This window comes from Mugil cephalus, chromosome 19, assembly GCF_022458985.1.
Source record: "Mugil cephalus isolate CIBA_MC_2020 chromosome 19, CIBA_Mcephalus_1.1, whole genome shotgun sequence".
Classification (NCBI taxonomy): domain Eukaryota; kingdom Metazoa; phylum Chordata; class Actinopteri; order Mugiliformes; family Mugilidae; genus Mugil; species Mugil cephalus.
Window position 1 is genome coordinate 6178852 of NC_061788.1, and position 22382 is coordinate 6201233.

Genomic DNA, 22382 nt, shown 5'->3' on the forward strand with positions numbered 1-22382 from the left:
GGAACCATATATGGTAAATTAGTTAATCGTGATTTTCCCCATGAAAATTAAATCTTTTTTTGAAAAACTTCACTAAAGTAATAAATTCTTCTTGTGGAATAGATAGTGCCTTTCAGTGGCACATCCAACCCATTTTAAGGGGTGCTTAAGCCCCTAAACTTGGTCCCAGCCCCAATAAGAATAAGAATTGAACATTTTAAAATGTTTGTCTATGATAAGATGAGAAAAAATTCATACCACAAGATGTTGTGGTATGAGATGTTGTCTCTTAGGCAGGGTTGCCTTATTTTATTTATCTTTCTTTTGCACTTATTGTTCCTACTTCATCTTCTCATTTAAATGCAATTTATTTTCTTTCTTTCTTTCTTTAAACCAAAGTAATAGCTTTGTGACACATTAGTTTGACATGAAAGAACCCCCTAAAGCTCTGACCCTGTCGCTCTAGAAAGGGTTAATAATATTTAGCTGGTGACATTTGACATAGTGGCCAAAACCGGAAATGGAGAAGAAGAAAAAAAAACACACACACACACACACACACGCACACACACACAACGGATGACGATCGACTTGACTCCACCTCATGATACCATTTAGCAACAGATGAGCGACGCTTCATGCTCATTTCGTGCAGCCAGAGTCAAGCGCTGCCATCGCCGGTGTGTCCTCCTGACAGGAATACCCCCCTCCACCCTCCCCGAGTGTGTGATGTTTGTCGGGGTCGCTTTGCGCCCCACCTCTCCTCTACCTTAGCCGGGCAGGCTGGCTGGCTGGCTGGCTGGTTTCCTCATCCAACCCCGAGCGTGTGTTACTGCTGGAAGGCGAGAGTTTTTCTCTCCCCCCTTCTTCCCCCTCCCTTCTCTCCTCGCTATGGATGTGCTGTGGATGTTGCCGCTGCTGCTGATTCCGCTCCTGATGTGGACCAGCAGCACGTTTGTTTTCTATTTCAAAAAGTGCTTTTACGTGGCCTACATGATGTGCCTGGCGCTGGTCGCGATCCCCCTGTGCATACTGAAGAGCGGGGGCAGAGACGTTGAAAACATGAGGTGAGTTTTGTTTGCGTGATAAATGTCGCTCTGACGGCTAGCCAGCGCTAGCTCCTTAGCAGGCTAACAGGCTAGCAGGCTAGCAGCGGCCCTTGTCCACGTTAAACATTCAAATTTGCGACCTCGCCGGTCGTAATTTGGCGAAGAGTTCGTGTCACACGGGCAGACTCCGCCAAAACGTCAACACTTATTTATTTATTTGTTTGTTTGTTTATTCAAATTCAAGTTTTTATTGCGCTTTTCAAAGGCTTGTGTACATGGCAAACTTAGCATGTTTCCCCCATACATGAGCAGATAGTGTACAATTAAGTAACGGACTCAGCATATTTTTGTTTTTTTGTTGAACATTAAAAATATAATTTAATATAATAGAATAATATTAACTAATGTGTACATGTATCAGAATGCAAGCACACCTGTACATGCACCCATACATCCACATCTGTACACAGATTTATAGCTAACATGCTTCAACCTACAGTATAGGAGGATCTCAAAAATCAAAACAAAGAAGAATGAATTCTATTCGGGGTCACTATCCACATTTTATATAATCCCAGAGCCTATCCCAAGGGGTCACCCCTTGCCCCCTGTCATCACTGAGGCCACATCCTCACAAATAAGACTTTTGGGTGGAAACCACATAAGCCTTGCAAGTTTAGACCGACTGTCACTAAGCACACATTTATAGGATGCCGTTTCAGTCCATACACATACACATTCTTTCCGACGTCGTCCAGTGTCTTAAAATGACTTGACAAGCTGTTGTCGCACCCACTGAAATCACAGAAAAGTTGCACAAAACGTCCACAATTTCAAATAACAACAAACCATAATAATAAATGAATTCTTACATAAGGCGTATTTGAACGATTGTGGAAAACAAGAAAAAAAAACACAATTTTTAGCACTCACGCTGGTATTTTTATTGATATTGTAACAGTAAGGCAAAGCAATAATGTTGTTAGTCATAAATATGGTCCCACTCGCCCCTACTTTAAAACAGCCGCTGTAGGAACGTCTTAGCCGAAGGAAGCCAACACTAACATGCGACGGCTTTATCTAATGTTGCTAAAAATCATATTACCGTAACGTAAAAGCCAATATTTTTTCCTTTATGCAGATCTATCCATCTGCTCTAGAGAAATGCTCGTTGGCTAAGCTGCGTGACGTGAGCAAGTCTGACCACTGGGCACCACAAGGGTGTCATTGTTTGTCCAGTTGTAGTGCAGGGGTGTCAAACTCCTTTTTAGTTCAGAGGCCACGTTCAGCCTAATTTTGACGTGAAACGGGCCAAAGCAGTCAGATAATAGCACAAGTAACGACAGCTTCAGATTTATTCCATTTGTTGTAGCGCAAGTTAGGACAGTGTTTACATTTAATGAATTGTTGTTCAAAAAAAATAATTTCTTAAGGGAAATAAGTGCAGTTTGAGCACATTGCTGTCTGCTGTTTAATCCTGGGTCTCGGCCTCATGTTCTGTCCACCTATCCGACTAAAACAGTGGATAAATTAGGGAAAGCATACATTGAAAAATTGCATTTGTCCTCTATGTCTTTTATTAGACCCCCTGGCGGGAAGCTTTTGGCCCGCAGGGCGTGTGTTTGACACCTGTGTTCTTGTGTCCTTTATTGAAGAAACTAAGCACGTAAATCAACTCAGAGAAACATACACACAACAGGGGAACTGTAAATTTCCAGGTTAGAATCACAGTCCTATATTAAATCCTGTCTTTTAGTTTGAAAACACTGGATGAGGGAGTTAGTCCTTGAGGCAATCGATAGTGTTGTTTCTCTCATTTAGTTCCCTTTAATGTATAATAATGTTAAAGGTGATTTGGTACCTGTTAGGACAGTACTATATCAGTGTCTGTTTTGTAGCAGGAGGGTTTTTGTGGTTAAATCTAGTCGGTGAAGATGGATCGCCGCTCACATTCCAGTAATTACCTTGAAGAGACAGTTGCCAGATGGCAAGTTTCCCCTGATTAGAGTTGGGTTACTGAATAGTTATGAGGCCCCCCCATCCGCCGGCGCAACCTCGCTTGTCCCCGATCAGCTGACAGCAGCCCTGTCAGTTACGACGGCGGACCTCGCCGCCTCTAGAAATAACTGTTTCGCAGTCACGTTAGCCTTGGCAGTGTCATGTTGCCCCAGTTTGTACCACCATTCGGTCGACTCAAAGGTTATCTAGACCTGGTGACATGTGGCGAAGCGGCCGGGTCGTGGTCTGACCTCGTGTAGTGAGGGAAAAGAGTTTTGGATTGTGTGTTTGTTTTTTTTTTTTGTTTTTTTTTTACATACCAGCCACCCGTTTTTAGAAAGACAGAGGAATCCGTAACAGACATCTGCTGTCACACATAGCCGTAAAGTCTGCGGTCGACCGCTTTATTCGCAACTGATTTAGAAGACTTGGATGCAGTTATGTTCAGTTAATCTAAAGCGTCCATACAGTCAAATAATTCAAGTTCCTTTTCAATGTTGCGCTCTTGTTCGTTTTCAGCTCATTGTTACAGACGCATGGTTTTACCTGTCAGCGGAGGTCCGACATGAATCAACAGGTAGGATCTCATGACAGCAGATGAAAGAATGAGGCTAGGTTTCCTTACTCGCAATTGCTTGAGCTCAGGTTCCATGGTGTGTAACGCTGTCTAACGTCAGCGGGGGACCAGTGTTGCTATCCGTCAGCATTAAGCCCCGCGTCCACGTATAAAGCATTTCGCTCGTCACCCGTCTCTTCGTGGGGGATGGCTGATCGCCGGCGGGCGTTCCAGGCTCTGGTTGCCGAGGTATATTTCCCCGGCTTGTATATTTCCCGGCCCAAATATTTCACGGAGAGACAAGCCGGTCATAAAAATATCAGTGCAGTATGGATTGAGTGAGCTCCACTTGCCGCCACTGCTCTTTATTTGAAAAGGAAATATTGTCAATGACTAAATCATCAGTGCAGCAGTAAAGCTGTGGAAAGCTGTCGAGTGCGGGGATAGTAAATAACTTCGCCGTTTGGAGAGCGGTGATACATCCAGTACCGACAAAACAACCAAAAATCTCTAAAGGAGCTGAAGGAGAAAGCGAGCAGAAATAGATGAGGACGCAGGTTTTTTTTTTTTTTTTGTGAATGGCAAGGTCGGCTTCATAGCCGTGTCGGGTGCTTCTCTGGAAAGTTATTTGCATTTCCTGTCGATGTAAAATGAGATAACTAAGCAAATGAGAGAATATCCCTTCCAGGTACATGTAAAACAGAACAACAGTGGAATTCATTTACACAGAAGTGTGTGTATCTTCTAAATAAGCCGAATTAGTTCGGCATGGGTATTTCTGTTTGTTAGTTCAATAATCTTTGGGATGGCGGGTCAGGCTCACCTTTTTATCTGTCTAGGGGTGTGGGATTTACGCTGTTTCCTAAATGTTGTTGTGTTCTCTGAGGAACTTCCTTAGAGACTGATAATGAAATGAGTCAGGGTACCAGCTTAGCGGGTTGGCTGCGAAGAGAATTCAACTGAGGTCATTTAATTCCCTTCGAACATTCTTAAGTTGCCGCAAGTAATTACATAAGCGGTGACTTTTGCACTGGATAGAGCGTGTTATCGCCGTACTGCTGTATTGGAAGATAACCTGCAGGCTATTTGAGGTTAAAGGTCAAAGTCATTTTTCTGTACTTTACCATTCAATCAAATGTATATGGGCTACGCTGGTTTCAGTTGAGTCAGCAGTTTAGGCTGATTGCTGCTGGTGAGTAGAGTCACATGCCGGTGAACAGACGAAGACGTTAATAACTTTCTCATGCGTTGAATTATGAAGCCGTCCGACGCATTACACGTTTCTACAGGAGCTTGTGACCTGCCACGTCTCACAAATGGCATAAAAACGTGAGCTTGACAGGATTCAGCAATCGTTTTTACACGTTTACCAACTCATCATTTGACCGTTTGACTCGTGGAGTCTCCACATTCGGTTTGAATGAGCTGGGAAGTGAATTCGCGGCCTAAGCTACTGTCGCGTCTATTCATTTTACGACGGCTGAATGAGTAACGTTCAGGAATTAGTTTTAAGACTATCTGATCTGCCGCTTCCTAACCAACACAAGGTCTGTTTCATGATGAAGTAGAGTACATATTTGATTTCCTTGAGCCAACTTGGAATCATACTAGTGCTTGTTTGCTTAGTATCAAGTGGCAACTTTCGGTAGGGATGGGTATCATTAAGGTTTTATCCAATACTGGTGCCAAACTGGTGCTTTTGAAAAGGTGCTGTTGCTTAAAGAAAAGAAAACATACGAACTTAATCAAAATACGGTGCCTTTTTATTTTTAAGGCAATTTGTGACGTGCAAGTTGAGCTGAATACTAATTTAAATAATATAAATTCAACTGGTGTTTCAAAAACCCCTAGCAACTTTAAACTTTTAGCAGTTTTTCTGCAGATGTGCTTGGCGTTGGGTCTCACAGGCCATCAAAGAAGTTACATTTCTCGGCCTTTTCAAAAAAAAAAAAAAAAACGTCGTCAGATATTTAATCAAATCCGAGGTGTTGCCTCTCCTTCGACCACTTGTTGCACGTTGCCAAATCTGCTTCTTCTGAGGTGAATTGCAGCCAAACTTTTCGACCGTTTGGCCTTTGGCATTTTGAAGAATCACGTCCATCAATGCGGGTGAAAAACTGCCCACGTTGTTAACAAGTCGTGAACTGGATGTTAAAAGGTGTCTGTAAATGTTGTGTTTTATTGCAAGTTTACTTTCATGAACAGTTGACGAACATGGAATCTATTATTTCCAACATTGCTTCAGGATGTCGGGGCATTTCAACATTTTTCATATCAGTGGTAGTTTGGAAGGCCTTATTACAGCACAGCTGGAAACTGTTGCGCAAAACGTCCCTAAAAAAAGAAACGGTACGTGAACAGCTATACCCTGCATGCCAAGAAGATGGGTGGAATGCATTTTTCTTTTTTAAATAAGGCCAAACCGAGACAACAAACAGAGCAAGAAGTTGCAGGGGGTCTATGATTCAGTGATGAGAAACGCACACATGCTGAAGTGATGATTTCTCTGGCCGGAGACGGGAGATGGAGAGAGTGGCTCGGCTGTTTTCTCCGAGCGGAAAAGGTCGTTCGAGTTGGTGGAGCGACGGCGGCCAAGTTTTGTTGTGCTCATCAGGAAAACAGCTAGTTTGTTTTCCAAAATTTGCGGTCTGGTTTTGCACGGAAAAGGTTTGTAATGCGATAATGGCTGCGTGATCATTTCGATGAGCTCTTTCCCAAAATATTTCAAATTCGCTGCGTTTTGGTCCATTTTGTTGTGTGCGGTCCGGTCCCCATTTGAACTTTCCCTACTTTTGCAGAAATCTGGTTCAGTTCTGATGGTGCAAGTTAGTGCTGCAAGAAAGTCAAATGTCAAACCGGTACTGCCAACTACAGCAGGTTTCTGCAAAAAAACAAAAAACATGGATTATTGTGTGTTCTAGACCTACAGGCACAAAACAAATAAGAAGAATAATCCATTATATTTTGGCAGGTTTAAAGCAAAACAATTTAAGTTAGATAAAGTGGCATGAATTATTTAGTCTTCAAATACTGATGCCAAAGAAAGTGTTGGCTTGTTTATATTTAATGCACAGTTTAGCCCAGAAAGAATTATTTGGAGTTACAGCATTCAGCTTTATTTACAATGCAAGAATGTGTCAAGAGCTTGTAATAGCAGCAATAATTGGATTAAAAAAAAATGCTTTCTCAGTCATTTATTGGCCATGTCAGCAAATGTCCCTTATCCTTGATCTGGTCGATTGGAACGAGGATGAAAGCATTCCCAGTCGGGCCGGAGGTCACCTCGGATGTGTCTTCACAGAGTCCACATCTGTTATCTTCTTCGACTCCGCAAAGGTCTGGTGTTACAAGTCCCAAAAGACAAACGCTTATCAAAGAAAGTATAAACGCTGAAACATCTGAGTGAAATTTTTTTTTGTTTTATGTTTTAATGGATGAGTTTTTGACTCAACTCAGCTATCAGGGGTTTTAAGCCTCTTTTAGCTCTTTGTTTTGGCTTTGCAGTTTTACACATATTTACTATGTGGTCTAAAGAAAGCAGTTATTTGCAATATGGCTTGAAATATTGGCCGGCAAGTCCAGCCTGACAGCTTTGACTATTGGCAAAAGTTTGAGATGGTCATATGGTATAGTCGACAGCTTTTTTTTTTTTTTAATTTATTTATTTTTTTATAATAGCTTTTAGGCTTTGAAGTTGGTGAAACTAATGTGTGTAAATCAAAAGCTGAGTGATTTACTACAGGTATAAAGTATGTGTCGTGATTTCAGAGGCAGATGGGCGCAGATCGCTTCTCAAGGCTTATTGGAGCGTTACACAGGCAATTATTTAACCAACCAAGAAACAACCAGAGCTCACAAGGAGGACACATGATTAATCTACCAGATGCCTTTTTTAAGATGGATCCTATCGTGTGATTAAATGTCCGAGCTGGCAAGCGCATAATATACCGCAACACCTTTAGTGCTTCACAGGGTTTACGCTGTCGACCGTCTCCTCCAACCTTCGAGCTGCAGTTCTGGTTAATAATATGTGGCCTACTGCACTTGCATGTGAAGAGTAACCTGTACTGACTCAGCGCTGTAATTACCCTTTTTTTTTTTCCCCCCCTCAGGATCATCCGCTCCTTGGTTCGTCATGTCAAGTATTTCCTGGGTCTTCGTTTCGAAGTGAGCGGCTTGGAGCATCTGCAAACAGAGGGTCCTTACGTCATCATCTCCAACCACCAGAGCTCCCTGGATGTTTTAGGTGGGTATTGGATTTTATTTCAGATTGAAAGTCGGCCTGAAATGGCCGTGAGGAGCCTGGGAAGGCAGCCGATCGCATGCATTTTTCAGCACTAAAGATTTCATCTGGAGAAGTGCCGATGACTTCTTTGCCTCCTTCTATTTTTCAATCTCCAGAGCCTAAAATAACTCAGAATAACCGGGGACGATTTGTCGTACACTCAGTCCAGTTGAGCTTCAGTAATTTGAAACAGTTCTGGACGTTTTAGTAGGAGAAGAAGCAGTCATCTACAGTCAGTGCTGCAGGAGTCACAGATGGAAGAATTGTACCGTTAAGCTCCGACATCGGGGATTTCAGAATCTACAGCCGAGTATACATGCGGTGAATCTGCACTCTCTGGCCAATAAAATGGAAAAGCGGCTAATGCTCAGTGAGATTAGCAGGAGTTATTCACTCTCTGCTTCCTTCAGCTTCAGGGAGGCCTGACAGTACTCATATCAGAGCTGACAAATAGAAAGAGAAAGAGAAGCAATTTCTGTTTTTAGATAAATGGATGCTGGGTGTAAATCCCACCTCAAGTCACTGGCTACGTTTCCACGGAAAGCGTTCTGCTAATAACATGAATAATGGTCCAATCAGGAACGACCAATCAGAAAGGACCGGCCGGATCAGAGGGAAGCTTCAAACCTATTAAAGTCGTAGTGTAAACCCCTGATAATCTGTTCGTTGTGAACAGATTTGCTCGTAGTAGCCATACGAACACTTGATCCAATTGTTTCTCTCTGGTTGGAAAAAAAAAAACATTATTTTTGTTCATGTTTGCACAGTTTCCTGGCGATACAAAAGCTGGGATGTAGCAAATCTAAGTGGTTTAACTCATTTTTTATTCGACGCTGGAATCCATGTGAAGGCCAGCAATGTCGGTCTGTTCAGTCCATCGTGTTCTATTAAATGATTATAGTGTTGTAAACACAGTTGGGGGCGACTTCTGTTACATTTCTGTCGTGTTTCTGGCAGATTCAACGCTCCACAACGGGTAGAACCACGTTGTGATTGATGTTTTGTGTTGTGTAAGCACATATCGTTCCAGTAAACAATTAAGTTGGAATTTTTAATCAGAATCATTTCAGTTGAGTAAAAAGAGATTTTAGTTTTTTTTTCGATCTGATACCGATCTGCCAATCCGGGTTCCGATCTGATCGTAAATGAACAAAGTTTCCCCCCCATTGAGATTGATAAAGGCTTTTTCTTATCTTACCTTTGTTCTCCGAAAATGTGTGCACCACGCAACTGGATTAAGTCCAGTAAGTAGGGGTGTCAAAGATGTTATAGTGAGGAGAAGGTAGCTCTGCCTTAGCCCCAGAAACGAATTTGGTAAAAACCAAATGTTCTCTACCACAGTAATGGACTCGTCCTCCAACACCACAAACCCTCTGTGTTTACACGATGTAAATGATATTTGTGACGAATCAATCAGTATTGAACAGCTACCTCCTATTATCACCTTCGCCAAACATCTGAAAATTTCATTTTCTAGAGTAAAGTTCTTCCACAGAGCTGCAAACAAAACAAAACAGAAGAGGAAGAAGACGTTCTGACGCTGCAGAGATGTGGTTTTGGTTTATGGTTTGATTTTCAGGCTCGGCTAAAGCCCCGATTCCGATCCAGTCCGATCATTGTGCTAGCGCAGAGTGTTCTACACTCCTTTGTCGTGATCCTGGAGAGAGTCTCGGCCATCAACAGCTGAATTAGACATCAGATTAGGAGAGCTGGACCAGAAAAAAGGGAACACGCCGAACCACTGCTGAACAAATAACTGTGGTCAGAAGTGAGCAGCGATGCAAAGCTAAAACTGTGGTCTGACTGCTGACCCGGACAAACTCACTGATACAGTGACACGAGACGCCATCGCCTGGGTTAGCTGGAGGGTCGATGACTTCTCTACACGCAAATCCTCACAGAGTTTCCAAATGATGAAAAACACTTTATGCGTGACAAGGATTTGTGTTTTGCTTTTCCAGGGTAAAGTCAAAGTTACCAAACAACTTGAAGTTTTTAAGTCTTTGTCTTTGCAAATGTATACAGCTGCATAGTCGCGGCTCTGTTACAGTTTTAGAAACAGAGCATCTGTTCTTCAGCAGCCTCGTTTACACTGTAGTTAAAATTTTAAATCTTTTACCAGCAGGAATATGCTTTTCCAGACAGCTCGTTTAGATGTAGTCGCAGACGCAGCTTTTCATCAGTATAGCTGATGAAAAGCTGATATAGCTCAGCTTTTGTTTTAATCTCTATTCTGTTTGTTCTATTTGACAATTTCACCATCGCAATATAAAGACCCTCATCTCAGGAGCTTGGGAAACCGTGTATTTATTGCTGTGATCGGATTTCATGGTTGTTTCATTTCCTGACAACAGGAACCGAAAATATGTAAATGGTAACAATTATACTGTGGATTTTGCGCGGCGTTTGGGATGAGATACGACGGGATTGTCTGCGGCAGCCATGACGGAGCCGGAATGTGGCCGGATCCCGTGTACACTGGTCATTAGTCACGGTCTGGTTTGGATTAGCCGACAAACAGAACGAGAGCAGACTCAAATGGACTCTTAGGACTGCCGAAGACATCACTGGTGCTACCATCATCCAGGACTTTACTCTCCAATCCTCACGGTTTATCATGGGGAAGTCAGCACAGGCCTTCTGATTCTAGTAACAATGGTTCTTGTTGCTAAGACAGTCTGTCCTCTGTTGGTTTGAAAGAAGTCTGCCAGATGTAATGGTACATACCATACACTGTATAAAAAACAATGGACGACAAGTCTCTACACCCATCGTTGACCTCACCGGAGCTACAACTTCAAGGACACCGGCAGCACCATCTTGCTAGTTTGGAGCCAGACTTTGCGCAATACTGTTCGAGAGTTACCACATTACCAATAACCTGCCCATACTTCCTCTAGATTCACTAGCCGCCAGTTATAAAAAAAAAAAAATGTTGGATTATATATATTTCCTACTCTCACAGTCCTATGGAGACAGCTCCACAGAGCAGTTGTCAATGGCAACTGTCAATCACCATGATGCAACATCCTGTTTTAATAGCATCATTTAACTAAACTGAAACCAAACTTATATTTACATCAGCATAAACCATCACTGAAACAAAATTATTTGACATGTTCTTATGTGTTTTCGTTTGGGCTCACGTCCCATCCACCGACTTAGAGGAGGTGGCACTTATGACCTTTACTGCAGCCAGCCACCAGAGGGAGCTTCACGTGTTTTGGCTCCACTTCAGAGGAGCTGTCATCGTATTCACTTTTTGTACAGTCTGTGTTACGGACACACCAAAGCAACACCAAATAACTGCCGGCGACAAATGCTTATTGGGTGAGCTGGTGGTGTTTGTGCAAATATTTGCGTATTTGAAGACGAAAAAAAATGAGAAACACTCTCTGTGTGCCATTTGAAGTGCGTTATTCGGTTTACTCTTGTCACTTCAAGTTGGAGAGTTTTCTTGAAACCTCTGTTTCCTTTTTTTTGGTTCCCTAATTAGTTAAACTAAACAGCCAGTCAGGGAGATCCCTCTCACCATATCGTCCCATCACTGATGCAACATGCTAAAAATGCCGAGAAGCCGCCAACAGTGCTTCACGCATCGCCAAAGCTCGGGTCACGGACTCGACTACAGTCGACACTGGCTAACGGCCGAACATTGGCACCTGAGACGCTAACAAAACCTGCAGACTGTAATCAATATTCAAACAATAAAACACACGACTCGTCGGACCGTAGATTATAGCCGGTTCTCAGGTTTTGATTTCGGCTCTTGTTTATGCTTTGATTTATTTGAATGTCTCTAAACATTGCCTCATTCCTCCGAGTATTTAATCCAAGTGTTGAGGACACTTGTTTAGCAGAGATGTGCTTTCCCTCCATCAGCGCCTGGGAGAGTGTTTCTCTGAGCCGGTGAGTGATGAGGGCAGGCTCAAGGCCAGGTTCGTGACAGCAGGGGAGAGAGTTGGGAATCTAATTAGCACCAAGAAAACTCAACATGAGGCTTATTTGGCGTCCAAGTTACCATGCCAACTGTTACACCCAGCCATTAATAGCGCAGAGCCGATGCGATGAGACTCCCCGTTTCTGCTTTTGGATTCCTCTCTCTCCGCCGCTGGTGTGCACTTGTTTGCTCTCTGTTAATAAAACATTTCACAACGTAAGCGCAATTACAGATAACGTCCCATAAAGAAAGCGACGTCTCTCTTCCGACATCACGTGTTGCATCGGCAGACTCGCCGCCTGATGAAATCCAGTCACGGAGAGATAGGGTGGAATCAGGTGGAAAGGCCAAAGCTCGCATTGAGTCACCGGTTCAGCTCCCGTACACCTGTACACGTTTCACTGACCCAAAGACTTTACTGATAGGCAGCTTTTCATAGTTACAGCTGCACGGTGGTTTGCATCCTGGTGGTGAAACATGATCCGATGATGAGAGTGGTGTTTATCTAACCTTGAATCTCTTTATACACAAGGTGAATGCAGCAACATGTAATCTCCTTGCGCTGGTTCTCTTTATCTTAGTGCCTTTAATAAATACTGTGACCGATACAGTGAAGTGCAACAAATGTTGTACAAGTAAAGCTTCATAGTCAATGTCAAGCCAGAGGGGGACTATTATTAGCTACAGAGTTATCAACATTTTAATTAAAAGTGTATTTTATTTTTGCTGTTTGAGGTAATTTATTAAGGGTAAATATGGTTTAAATGGGTAAAATAAAATTTCATTTTTAATTTATTCAGTTTATTTTTTCTGATTTAAACCAACAGCTGTTTTAATTATGTTTTGCATTTAATTTCAAAATAGTTTGATATCATAATTAGAACATAGTCAATGTTTTTTTTTAAGTCACGTTTTAATTCAAAGAGCAAAACTTTACCTTGAGATTTACTGAAGTAATTAACATTTTAATTATCTCCCCTGCACTTCTGCTTATAATGCAGATTTAATTTATAGAGTAGGTACAGTAATCTTACAGTATAAACTTTTTTGGGTATGTGAACTGGAGGCTCTTGGCATCTTTCGTCCTCCTGAACGCCGAGCTTCTCATCCCGTGTTTCTCAGGTTTGATGGAGATTTTACCAGACCGCTGCACCATGATAGCCAAGAAGGAGCTGGTCTACGCTGGCACGGTGGGTCTCACCTGCTGGCTGGGGGGCATCGTCTTCATCAACCGCAAGAAGACGAGCGATGCCAAGAGCGTCATGGCGGACGCTGCCAAAACCATGTTGGACGACCAGGTAGTCTCCTGTCTGTCATTTAAGTTTTTATTCAATTTCTTATATGTAAACAAAAATGCACATATTTAAAAAGAAAACCATATACGTATTAATATACATCCACACACAAACACAAGACACTGTTTCAGACCGGACCGTTTTCAGTGTAGTGCTTCTAAACACGCATTGTGCAACACTGTGAGGCATCGTGAAGATGAAAAGGTCTGAAAAATGAAGCAAAAGAATGAGAGGACTAGTGACCAGACATCCCAGATTTCAGGGGACTTTTCTTGTTTTGGAAGACCTGTCCCCCGGCTAAAGCTGTCCCCGAAATAAACCCCCAATTTTTGCTTTTTATGAATGAGGGAAAAAAAAAGGTTGCGCGCAAGACTACAATCATTACGGTAGCCGGTCACGCTGCTATTGGAATGACAAACATAGCAGTTTAAATATGAATTGATACGTTACAATAGATCCTTGTTTCTTCATTTCATCTTAATAACATTTAATTTTTTTGTCCTCTGAGCTGCAAATGTCCTCGGATTTCCACATTAGCATGCAGTGCTAACACGGCACTGTGCTAGCGCTGCATGCAAACCTGTTTTGCTACTAGTGTATGATTAATATTTACTCATCATCACAGTGAAATAGTCCATCCTCAGTCAGTCTACCGCGTTAATTCCTCTCTCAACCAGTAGAAAATGACTTCAACATTTTGAAAAATACACATATTTGGTCATACGACTCAAATTAATTAGTGCGAATTTCAGATAATCTCTTGTTAATGCAGGACATGCGTTCATCTCAAGCTTCTCCTTTTATTTATTTTTTTATTCTCCTGAACACTTGTTCTTTGACCTTCACAGATTCGTCTGTGGGTGTTCCCAGAGGGAACGCGTAACCAGAACGGCGACCTGCTGCCCTTCAAGAAAGGTGCTTTCCACCTGGCACTGCAGGCACAAGTGAGTGTATTTCTTAAAACGTCCTTTTAATCTCTGAGGTTCTGTGCGCTCGGTGGAGCAGAGGGTGAGCTCTCCCCGTCCGTATCTCGTCCTTACATTAAGTCGAGGTTTCTCCGCCCAGACGGAGGTTCTGTGGGACTTCTGCCAACTTGAGTCTCCAGAAAGAGGATGACATTGTGCTGCTTTTAAACACATGGGGGAGCTAGCAGCCTTATACGGTGCAAGGCTAAATTATGATTCTACCATATTCACTGATGCATGATGGCGTCCACTCAGACTCAGCCTTTTCCAAACGAATGCTCTGAAATGATCTTAATTGTATACATGTTGTTTTTCTTTCATTCATTCATACTCTTCATACTATTGTTCTATTTATCAGAGGGCGGCCGCTCAGCTGTGTGCGTTTACACGTTTTATCTCCGCAGGTGGGAGGTCTCTGTTCTGGATGTTTCTTGGCACACGCTCACCTCAGACAGGTGGAATGAATTAGAAAAACATTGTCGAATGAGTTCTGGCCAGAAACCGCAGACCTCGTATTATGTGTGTGCTGCTGAAGATTAATATCAGTTTGGTTCAGAAATGCACCGGGGCCGAGAGGCTACAAAAATAAAGGCCTGCTGCTCCTCATTAGCGAACGCATTCACATTTTCTGTAGGCGCACCTCACTTCAGGGTTCTGCCGACACTGTGTGTTAAACAAACTGTGTTTGGATGTTGACGAAAAATAGAAAAACTCTGTTTGGTGTTTGGAGGGGAATGTTTCTGGGGAGCTGGAATAACACACTCTGAGTTTTAGTTTTCCCTCTTGGCTTCTCTTTACACTTGAGATTTTTCTGTGTGAACGGAGACTGTTTTTTTTTTTTTTTTTTTTATCTCTGCTGAGTTACGGCGCAGCCTTTTCCATTCGTACCCGGCCGGCCAGATTGAGTGGAAGCAGGACAGCCCCCAGGGGGAGACACGTTTGGCTCAGGCAGGCCTGTTGGAGGGCCACTCGGGGTCTCTCGAGAGCCACTCGGCCTCCATTAGCCAGCAGCGGTGGAGGAGATGGAGATTGTTGGAGTCCTGCTGAGCTTGTGTGTGCATGAGGGAATGTGATGTTGGTTTAGTCGGGTATTTCTGTCCGTTTTCAAATCCTTTGGCTCGCTTAGAAAAACATGAAATGTTTCGGGTTAAATTTCTGTTCTTTACATAGAAAATAAGAGGTGATTATATTTTGACATACTGTATTGACAGCGTTGGGAGTAATGCATTACTTTTCGCTGTAACATTACATAAGGCTTTACAAAAGGCCAAGGACCCCGAACTGATGGAGAGATTAAGCAGGGACCCCCTACCTACTATATGTGTTCTATATTAAACTCAACTTAGTGCTCTTTCTAAATGTACATTATTATTATCATTTTGCATTCAATATTAAGCTATTCAAATAATACACAGGTTCAAATATTTCGTTTTTTATTCCAAACATGTGCAACATAGGGTGGCATAAACATACCTGACATAAACGTACCTAACTGAGTGATGAATGAGTGATGACATCTTTCTGCCTCCATTAATCCCTTTACTAAAATATTCATGGATTCATGTTGATGTTTATTTAAAGAAATTTACATTTGTGGGGGGAAAATCAAAATTGGACACAATGTCTAATCAACCAAAGATTTTGCGACCCCCCTGCAGTACCTCCTTAGACCCACTAGGGGTCCTGGACCCCCTGTTGAAGACCTAGGTTTTACGCATTACAATTTTTTCTCATTTCTAATTTCTAATAATCACAGAGGTCATCTGTGATCTTAATCCCATGCGAATGGTTTTGTTAAATACAAATGACACCCTAAAGTAGCTACCATAATTCTCCACTAATCCAGTGCGAATCGACATCTCTGTGATTTAGGGATGAGTTTTTACTTTTTTTTTTTTTTTTTTGATTTGCAGCTTTTTTCTGCCTCTTGTCACTTACGAGTTGTGAAGGATGTGCTATAATTCAAAGTTTGGACGGATGTTAGATCGTGTAGTCGAGATGTCATTGAACTATTCACCTGTTTAGACGGGTGAAACCATTAGATCAACCATTAATGTGTTCATTGACAAAGGTGGAGCTGATTTAAATACCACCCGGTCGTTGGTAATCTCTTCCCTGGGATGAATAGCATCAAAAAAAAAAATATATATATATATATTCATCATCCATTATAATTTGCAGAGGAAGTGGTGTGAGATGGAAAGTAGCGGAGCCTTAATAACAGCATGGAAATTTGATTAAAACACAGAACTTGTTTATGTTTATGTGTAGTTTGCTTTGAATGAACCACATGAAACTCAAATGTAGGCAGGTAATATTTAAATCACAGGACGTATTCTGGTAAAATTAACCTCTTTTGAACGGGGCTTTTGTGTGCAAAACCAAAAGATCTCCGTACCTCGCGAAATAGCACAAGTAATTTAACGAAACATCTAGCGCGGTGCCAGCTTCCTTTAGGTGTTTGGTTACAATATGCACTTGTAGTTTCTAGCGATATTGATTTCAATATGAATTTACACTATCTCTATCACTATATGTTTTGCACCATGAGCTATAACTGCAGCCATTATATTGTACTGTTGTTAGCGTTTAGCCTAGCTAAGTCATTAGCCATTCCGCATCACCTTCTACTGGATGTTAAAATGAGCTACACTGAATGAAATAACATCTATTGAGAACGCCAGATCCACACTTTCAATTATTTTGGTGAAAGTAATGCAAAATAGAAACATTATAATGTAACTAATTACTTTGAAATTACAGTAATAAGTTGCCAAACACAATGTATTGAAGACCTTCTTTCTTTCTGTTTTCCTGCAGGCCCCCATCATACCCATCGTCTTCTCCTCCTACAGGAACTTCTACCTACGGAAAGAAAAGCAGTTCAACTCGGGTAACTCGGCTTGATGTCTCATTTCTCACTGTGAACCCGTCCACACGTGTGTGTGTGTGTCTGTGTGTGTGCCGCGTCATGTGATACGAGTTGTGCTCCTCTGCAGGGACCATCACGTTGAAGGTCCTCCCGAAGATCGAGACGAAGGGGATGACGTCGGACGACGTGGGGACCCTGTCCGACAAGTCCTACAACGTGATGCGCTCGGCCTTCCTGGAGATCTCCAACTCCGTAACCCATAGCAACGGGCCCGTAAAGCACTGAACAGTCACCAACACCCCAACCCCTTCCCCCTCCCTTCCCCACCACCACCACCACCACCACCCCCCCTGCCTCTTTTCTCCGCCCCATCCGAGACCCATTCTTCCACCACACACTTTTTTTGCGCCGCGCCACCCGCCGCCCACAGGTTTCGTCCCGTTACCTGGACAGGACACGACATGACACCGGCCTCTCGTCATGAAACCTCTTCGTCGCCTGACCATACAGCACAGTCAGTCCTGACCCTCACTGTGTCTGCAGCAGCACCGGCGAGCAGCAGCAGCAGCAGCAGCAGCAGCAGCTCTGCGCGCCGTGAGCGGAGTGACGGACGGCGAGCCCAGCAGTATGGATGTGCGTCGTTCACTCATGCATGCCTTTTTTGGATGGCTCTGTCCACCATTCATCTTTGCTTTGGAACGCCTGGCTTTGTTATTATCTATACTTTATAACCGTCTTTTTTTTTTTGGTACTTTCTTCTGCCTTTTTTTTTTTTTTTTTTTTTAAATTTTATTTTCAGTCTGCCTTCTGTTTGGCTTCTCTCTTCATAAATGTCAGTGGATATTTATGTTTTCCTCTCGTGCTGCCTTGGTTTCGGTGGATGCTTGCACACACACACACACACACACGAACAGAAAAGTACCCCATCTCCTTCCTTCCTTCCTTCCTGCCTTCCTTCGCTTTTAGTGCGTTCTCCCCTTTCTGCATTCCAGTCTGTTGCCTAAAGACAAACAGAGCGGGGTCTCCACGAGCGCGTGGAGGTGAGAGGTCGACGCCGGTCGTCCACTGACTCCTCCGGCTCCGTCGCTGCGAACACGACTCTATATCCACGTTGGCTCCTCGACCCGGTGACCGATAGCTCCACGACGTGCTCCATGATGTCAGAAAGCCGGGAACGCGAGGGTAGACGATGTAACAATAGCGCCCATCTGTACCGAGTTAACGGACTTCAGCGAGCAGATTTCAGTGTCGTGTGTTGTTGGTGTATCTTCGTGCTTTCTTTCAGTTTCCAAAAACAAACAAACAAACAAAAAAAAAAACTGAGCAGCAAGTGTCTTCTCGCTTATATTTATTTTCACATCATCATTATTATTTCATTTTTTATTTTTTTTTTCGGAAAGAAGCTATTCAACATGTGTCAAAAAAAAAAAAAAAAAGGTGACTTCATGAAGTGCAATGTCCAACTGTTTCCAAGTGCGAGCCGCCTGCTGTGCCATGTGCTTTTTCTTTCCTTTCTTTTTATTATTATCTCGCTGTGACGTTCTTGTTAATGAGTCATCCGCCGCTTGACTACTACCAATGACAGGAAACGGTTCTTGCTGTGAGGACGAGGGTAAAAAACGTGTGAATAACTGTGAAATTATATGTTTTTTTTTTTTGTTTTTTTTTACTTAATCTGATTTTATACGCTCCGATTATCCTGGATGATTCACCAACAGCCCTGACGAATCTACATGTCAAGAAGAGTTCAGCGACGGTGCACGACAGGCCGAAGGTTTGGAAGCAACATCCAATCTGTGCATTAGTTTGAGAGTAACTTATCAGAAGACACTTTTACTTATTTTAATTGTCGGGTATTTGAGTTTTTTCTGCTCAGACTTTGCTTCCTTTAAAGTCACCGAGGGATATTTGTAGACGGACTCAAAAGCCAAAGAGTTAAAGTGAACAATACAAACTGTGATTTCCTTTTAAATTTTTATGTTATTTTTTTACTTTTAAACTGAAGTTGTGACTCGTGCAAATCTTCTCGCCCCTAAAACTAAGCCTTTTCTTGTCTTTTGGTAACATGTTTGTTCACCTAAAGGTAAACGGAGGAAAAATGGTTCATATCAACAAAAGCAAAGTCTGATCGTGCAGTAAAAATATCCTAAAATACGTAGGACTCATGCTGGTTTTTAAGAAAGGGAACAGAAACTAGAAGTTGCTTCCAAACTTTTGGTCTGTAGCGTACTTGTTGAATTGACTGATTTTATTTTATTATATATATTTTTAAGTTGTGAGTTATTACCCCGTAGAAGGATTATCTAAAATGTTTTTTGGCCTTAAGTTTGATCGGTGGTTGTCGTTGCACTTTGGAAGGTTTACTAATGTTTTGTTTTACATATATACTGACAATAACGGCTAACCACGTAGAACTGACTGAACTTATTATTATTATTATTTTTACATCCAGGTCTGAGGTTTTCGCTTTACTCTGTAGAATCACTGACTTTTTCCCCCCATCTGAGAATGTATTTCAGCGTTTTGTTACTAATATTTTCTCTCTTTAGTAAAAAAACAAACAAAACGGGAGGTTGTCCCACTTTCTTAACTGAAGAAATGTATTTATTTGAGCGTAAACTGGCCCTGTTTAAAAAAAGAAAAAGAAGAAGAAGCTCTGATTGCCAATAAATAACGTCCTCTAAGCTCTATTGGAATATTTGATCAGCTACTGCTGTTTCAGAACCATGAACAGCTCCTCTGTTTTTTTTTTATTTTTATAATTTTTTTGTGTGTTTATCCTAATTTGGGACTAGAAAGCTGAAAAGCCTCTTACATCAGTTATTGATTCATCTCCGCGCTGACGTTTGAACATTAAAGCTCAGAATATATCATTTAACCCTGAAAACACAAACGAACGCGTTAATGTCGACAAGAAAAATGTAACAAAGGTTGAACGGAGGCGCCTCATTAGTCAGAAGCTCCTCGTGCTCATGACAGAACTACACACAGCCTGCTCACGTTCATGGATTTCATTTGTTAATTGTTGCCACAAGGGTAAAATGTCCACATTTTCTTTTACGTCTGTTCCCGCAGTTATCCAGAGTGGTTGTTGTTTTTCTGAATGAATGAAGCAAGAGGACATCGGTTGAGTCGTGGGTGGGGGACAAGCACTTAGAATAAAGAGGTCGCGGCCGATGTGTTTTCTGTGCGTTGGCACCTGAATTCAAACGTAGAAGAATGAAGATGCCAGGTGTGAACAGGGTCCTAGGATGACGCACATCTCGTGTGAACTGACTTGATCTGTACGTTTGCACTGAGCCTGTGCGCTGCTGTACGGTCGGTTTCCTGCTTTAGAAACATGTGAAAGTCAGGAGGACTATACGCCCCGATTACTAGTACTACTTCTAATTATATTAATAATAATGATAATGATAATGACTGATCTAATTATGTATTTTTTTTTTCTTAGTTTAAATATATTTATTGTCTGTAAAAGCAGATTTTTACCTTTTGCAGCAAGCGGTTCGAATGTTTAAAATAAAATTTAAAAAAAATCTACCATATTGGTTTCTTCCAAAAGTAATAATAATAAATTTAGTTACTGGAATGTTTGATCCGTTAACTCCTGCTCTTTTTTTCTTTCTTTTTTTTTCTTTTTTTTTTTTGTAATCCAAATGTGTGATTTATAAGCTCCAAACAGGCTTTTGCTACTTTTTTTCCCTTCTTCTTTTGTTGTTGACTCCCCAAGTCTTCTCGACCTTATTAAAAGCACTTTTTCATGCTGAGTTAAGGCGAAGGGGGGAGGGGGCGAAAAAAAAAAGATAAAATAAATAATTTTTCTTCTGATTTTCACCAAAGCTATTAAAGTGTCATTTAGATAAATGTGAGGAGCAGAGAGCTGACGTCCTGCTGAGCCTCGTGTGTGTCGGCGAGTGTGTGGTCCTTTTACTGTACGAGTGTGTGTGTGTGTGTGTGTGTGTGAGAGAGAGAGAGAGAGTATACGCACACATGGTCCAGACGCCCGATCTAGCATCTGATCTGAATATTGACGATGTGGTGTTGTTGATCTCACATATTCTGGGTACATGTGAATGCCTTGCAGCAGAAGAATAAATAAAACTTCATTTGTTTTTTCTTTGGTTCTGAAATTATTACTTGAGGAAATGTTTAATAAGATATTTTCTGAATGTCCTCGACACGTTTGAGTCGGATCGAGAGGCGCGGGTGTGAACCTTTGGTAATGTGCTCAACGGGAATCTGTTTGCTCCTATTAACCGTGTAAACACTCGAATCTGATCGTTTCTCTCTGGTTGGAATAAACTGGTTCTATCTCAAACTTGACGTGGCTCCATCTCCATCATCATCTTCTTCTTCTCTTGAAGGAAAGCAGCTTCTGTTGTCGTAGATGATGTTGCGTAAACGGGCGCGCAGGCACATTTATTTGTCGTCAGTGTAAACGGTTCAAGTTGAAATCTTCAATCAGACTTGATTTCAGTCACACGGAGGAAACATCATTCATATCAACTTAGAAAAATTGGTTTAGTGTTTAAAGAAAGTGAGAAAAACTTAGGATTTGAAAGAGGTTTGAGAATTTTCATTCTGTTTGACATTTTTTTTATTCTCGTACAATAGTAATCGCAATACTTTTTTCTTGTAGGCTGGGGAAAGAAACATGCGATAAATAAATAATAATAATAAAAAACTCTTTTAAATGTCATGCTTTAAAGGTAAAGAGAAATTCTACCAGTGATGTGCAGATCGATGCTGAATTATCGATACTGCCGATACCAGGTCTTCATGCTCTAAAATCGATTCTCAAATCAAAATATCGACACTTTTCATGCTAACACAGTGGAAAGTAACTAAACTGTTGAGTTGTGGCAACACAACAAACCTTGTGAAACACCTCAGGTTAAACCACAACACAGGATACGAGGCATTTATGATGAGGAGGAGAGAACAGGAGAGGACAGGGTCAGAATTAAGATACAAGCTTTCATTTTATAGTAGTTAAACAATAATTTATTTTAATGGTTTTATTATTTTATTTTTTTAAGCGTTTGAAACTGCATTTTCACATATGTTTTGTATGATTGTGTCTCTGTCTGGTTTTTCTTTTGTTGTATCAGCTCGGCTATATAGTAAATGAGGCCGCTACCTCAATATACATCCGAGTTTAAAATAAATAAATACATAAATCAAGTCTGGTGTCTTGTATTCTTCATGAAATGCACATCTTTATTAAAATACACTACTTTTTTTTAGGTTTAACAGACACATTAGGGCGTATTAATGTGAAGTATCGGACCGGTATCGGCGATACCAGCCCAAATTTTATTCAGTATTGGATTAGAAAAGAAACCGTGGTATCGAACATCACTACTGGCAACAGGGGCCTCTATGGTGGATCAACCCACAGATACTTGGATCAGTTTGGGATCTAGCGAATTTGGAGGCCAGG

At 41.7% G+C, this 22382-nt stretch overlaps 1 protein-coding gene across 1 annotated transcript; it reads left to right on the top strand.

The window, feature by feature from the left end:
* The first annotated feature begins 392 nt into the window (after positions 1-392).
* On the top strand, positions 393-21259 carry agpat2 (1-acylglycerol-3-phosphate O-acyltransferase 2 (lysophosphatidic acid acyltransferase, beta)). Its single transcript, XM_047570238.1, has 6 exons — positions 393-1046; positions 7695-7828; positions 12930-13105; positions 13951-14046; positions 16888-16960; positions 17067-21259. Exons 1-6 carry the CDS (start codon positions 871-873, stop codon positions 17222-17224), a joined length of 813 nt encoding a protein of 270 aa, XP_047426194.1. The 5' UTR covers positions 393-870; the 3' UTR covers positions 17225-21259.
* The last annotated feature ends 1123 nt before the right edge of the window (positions 21260-22382 follow it).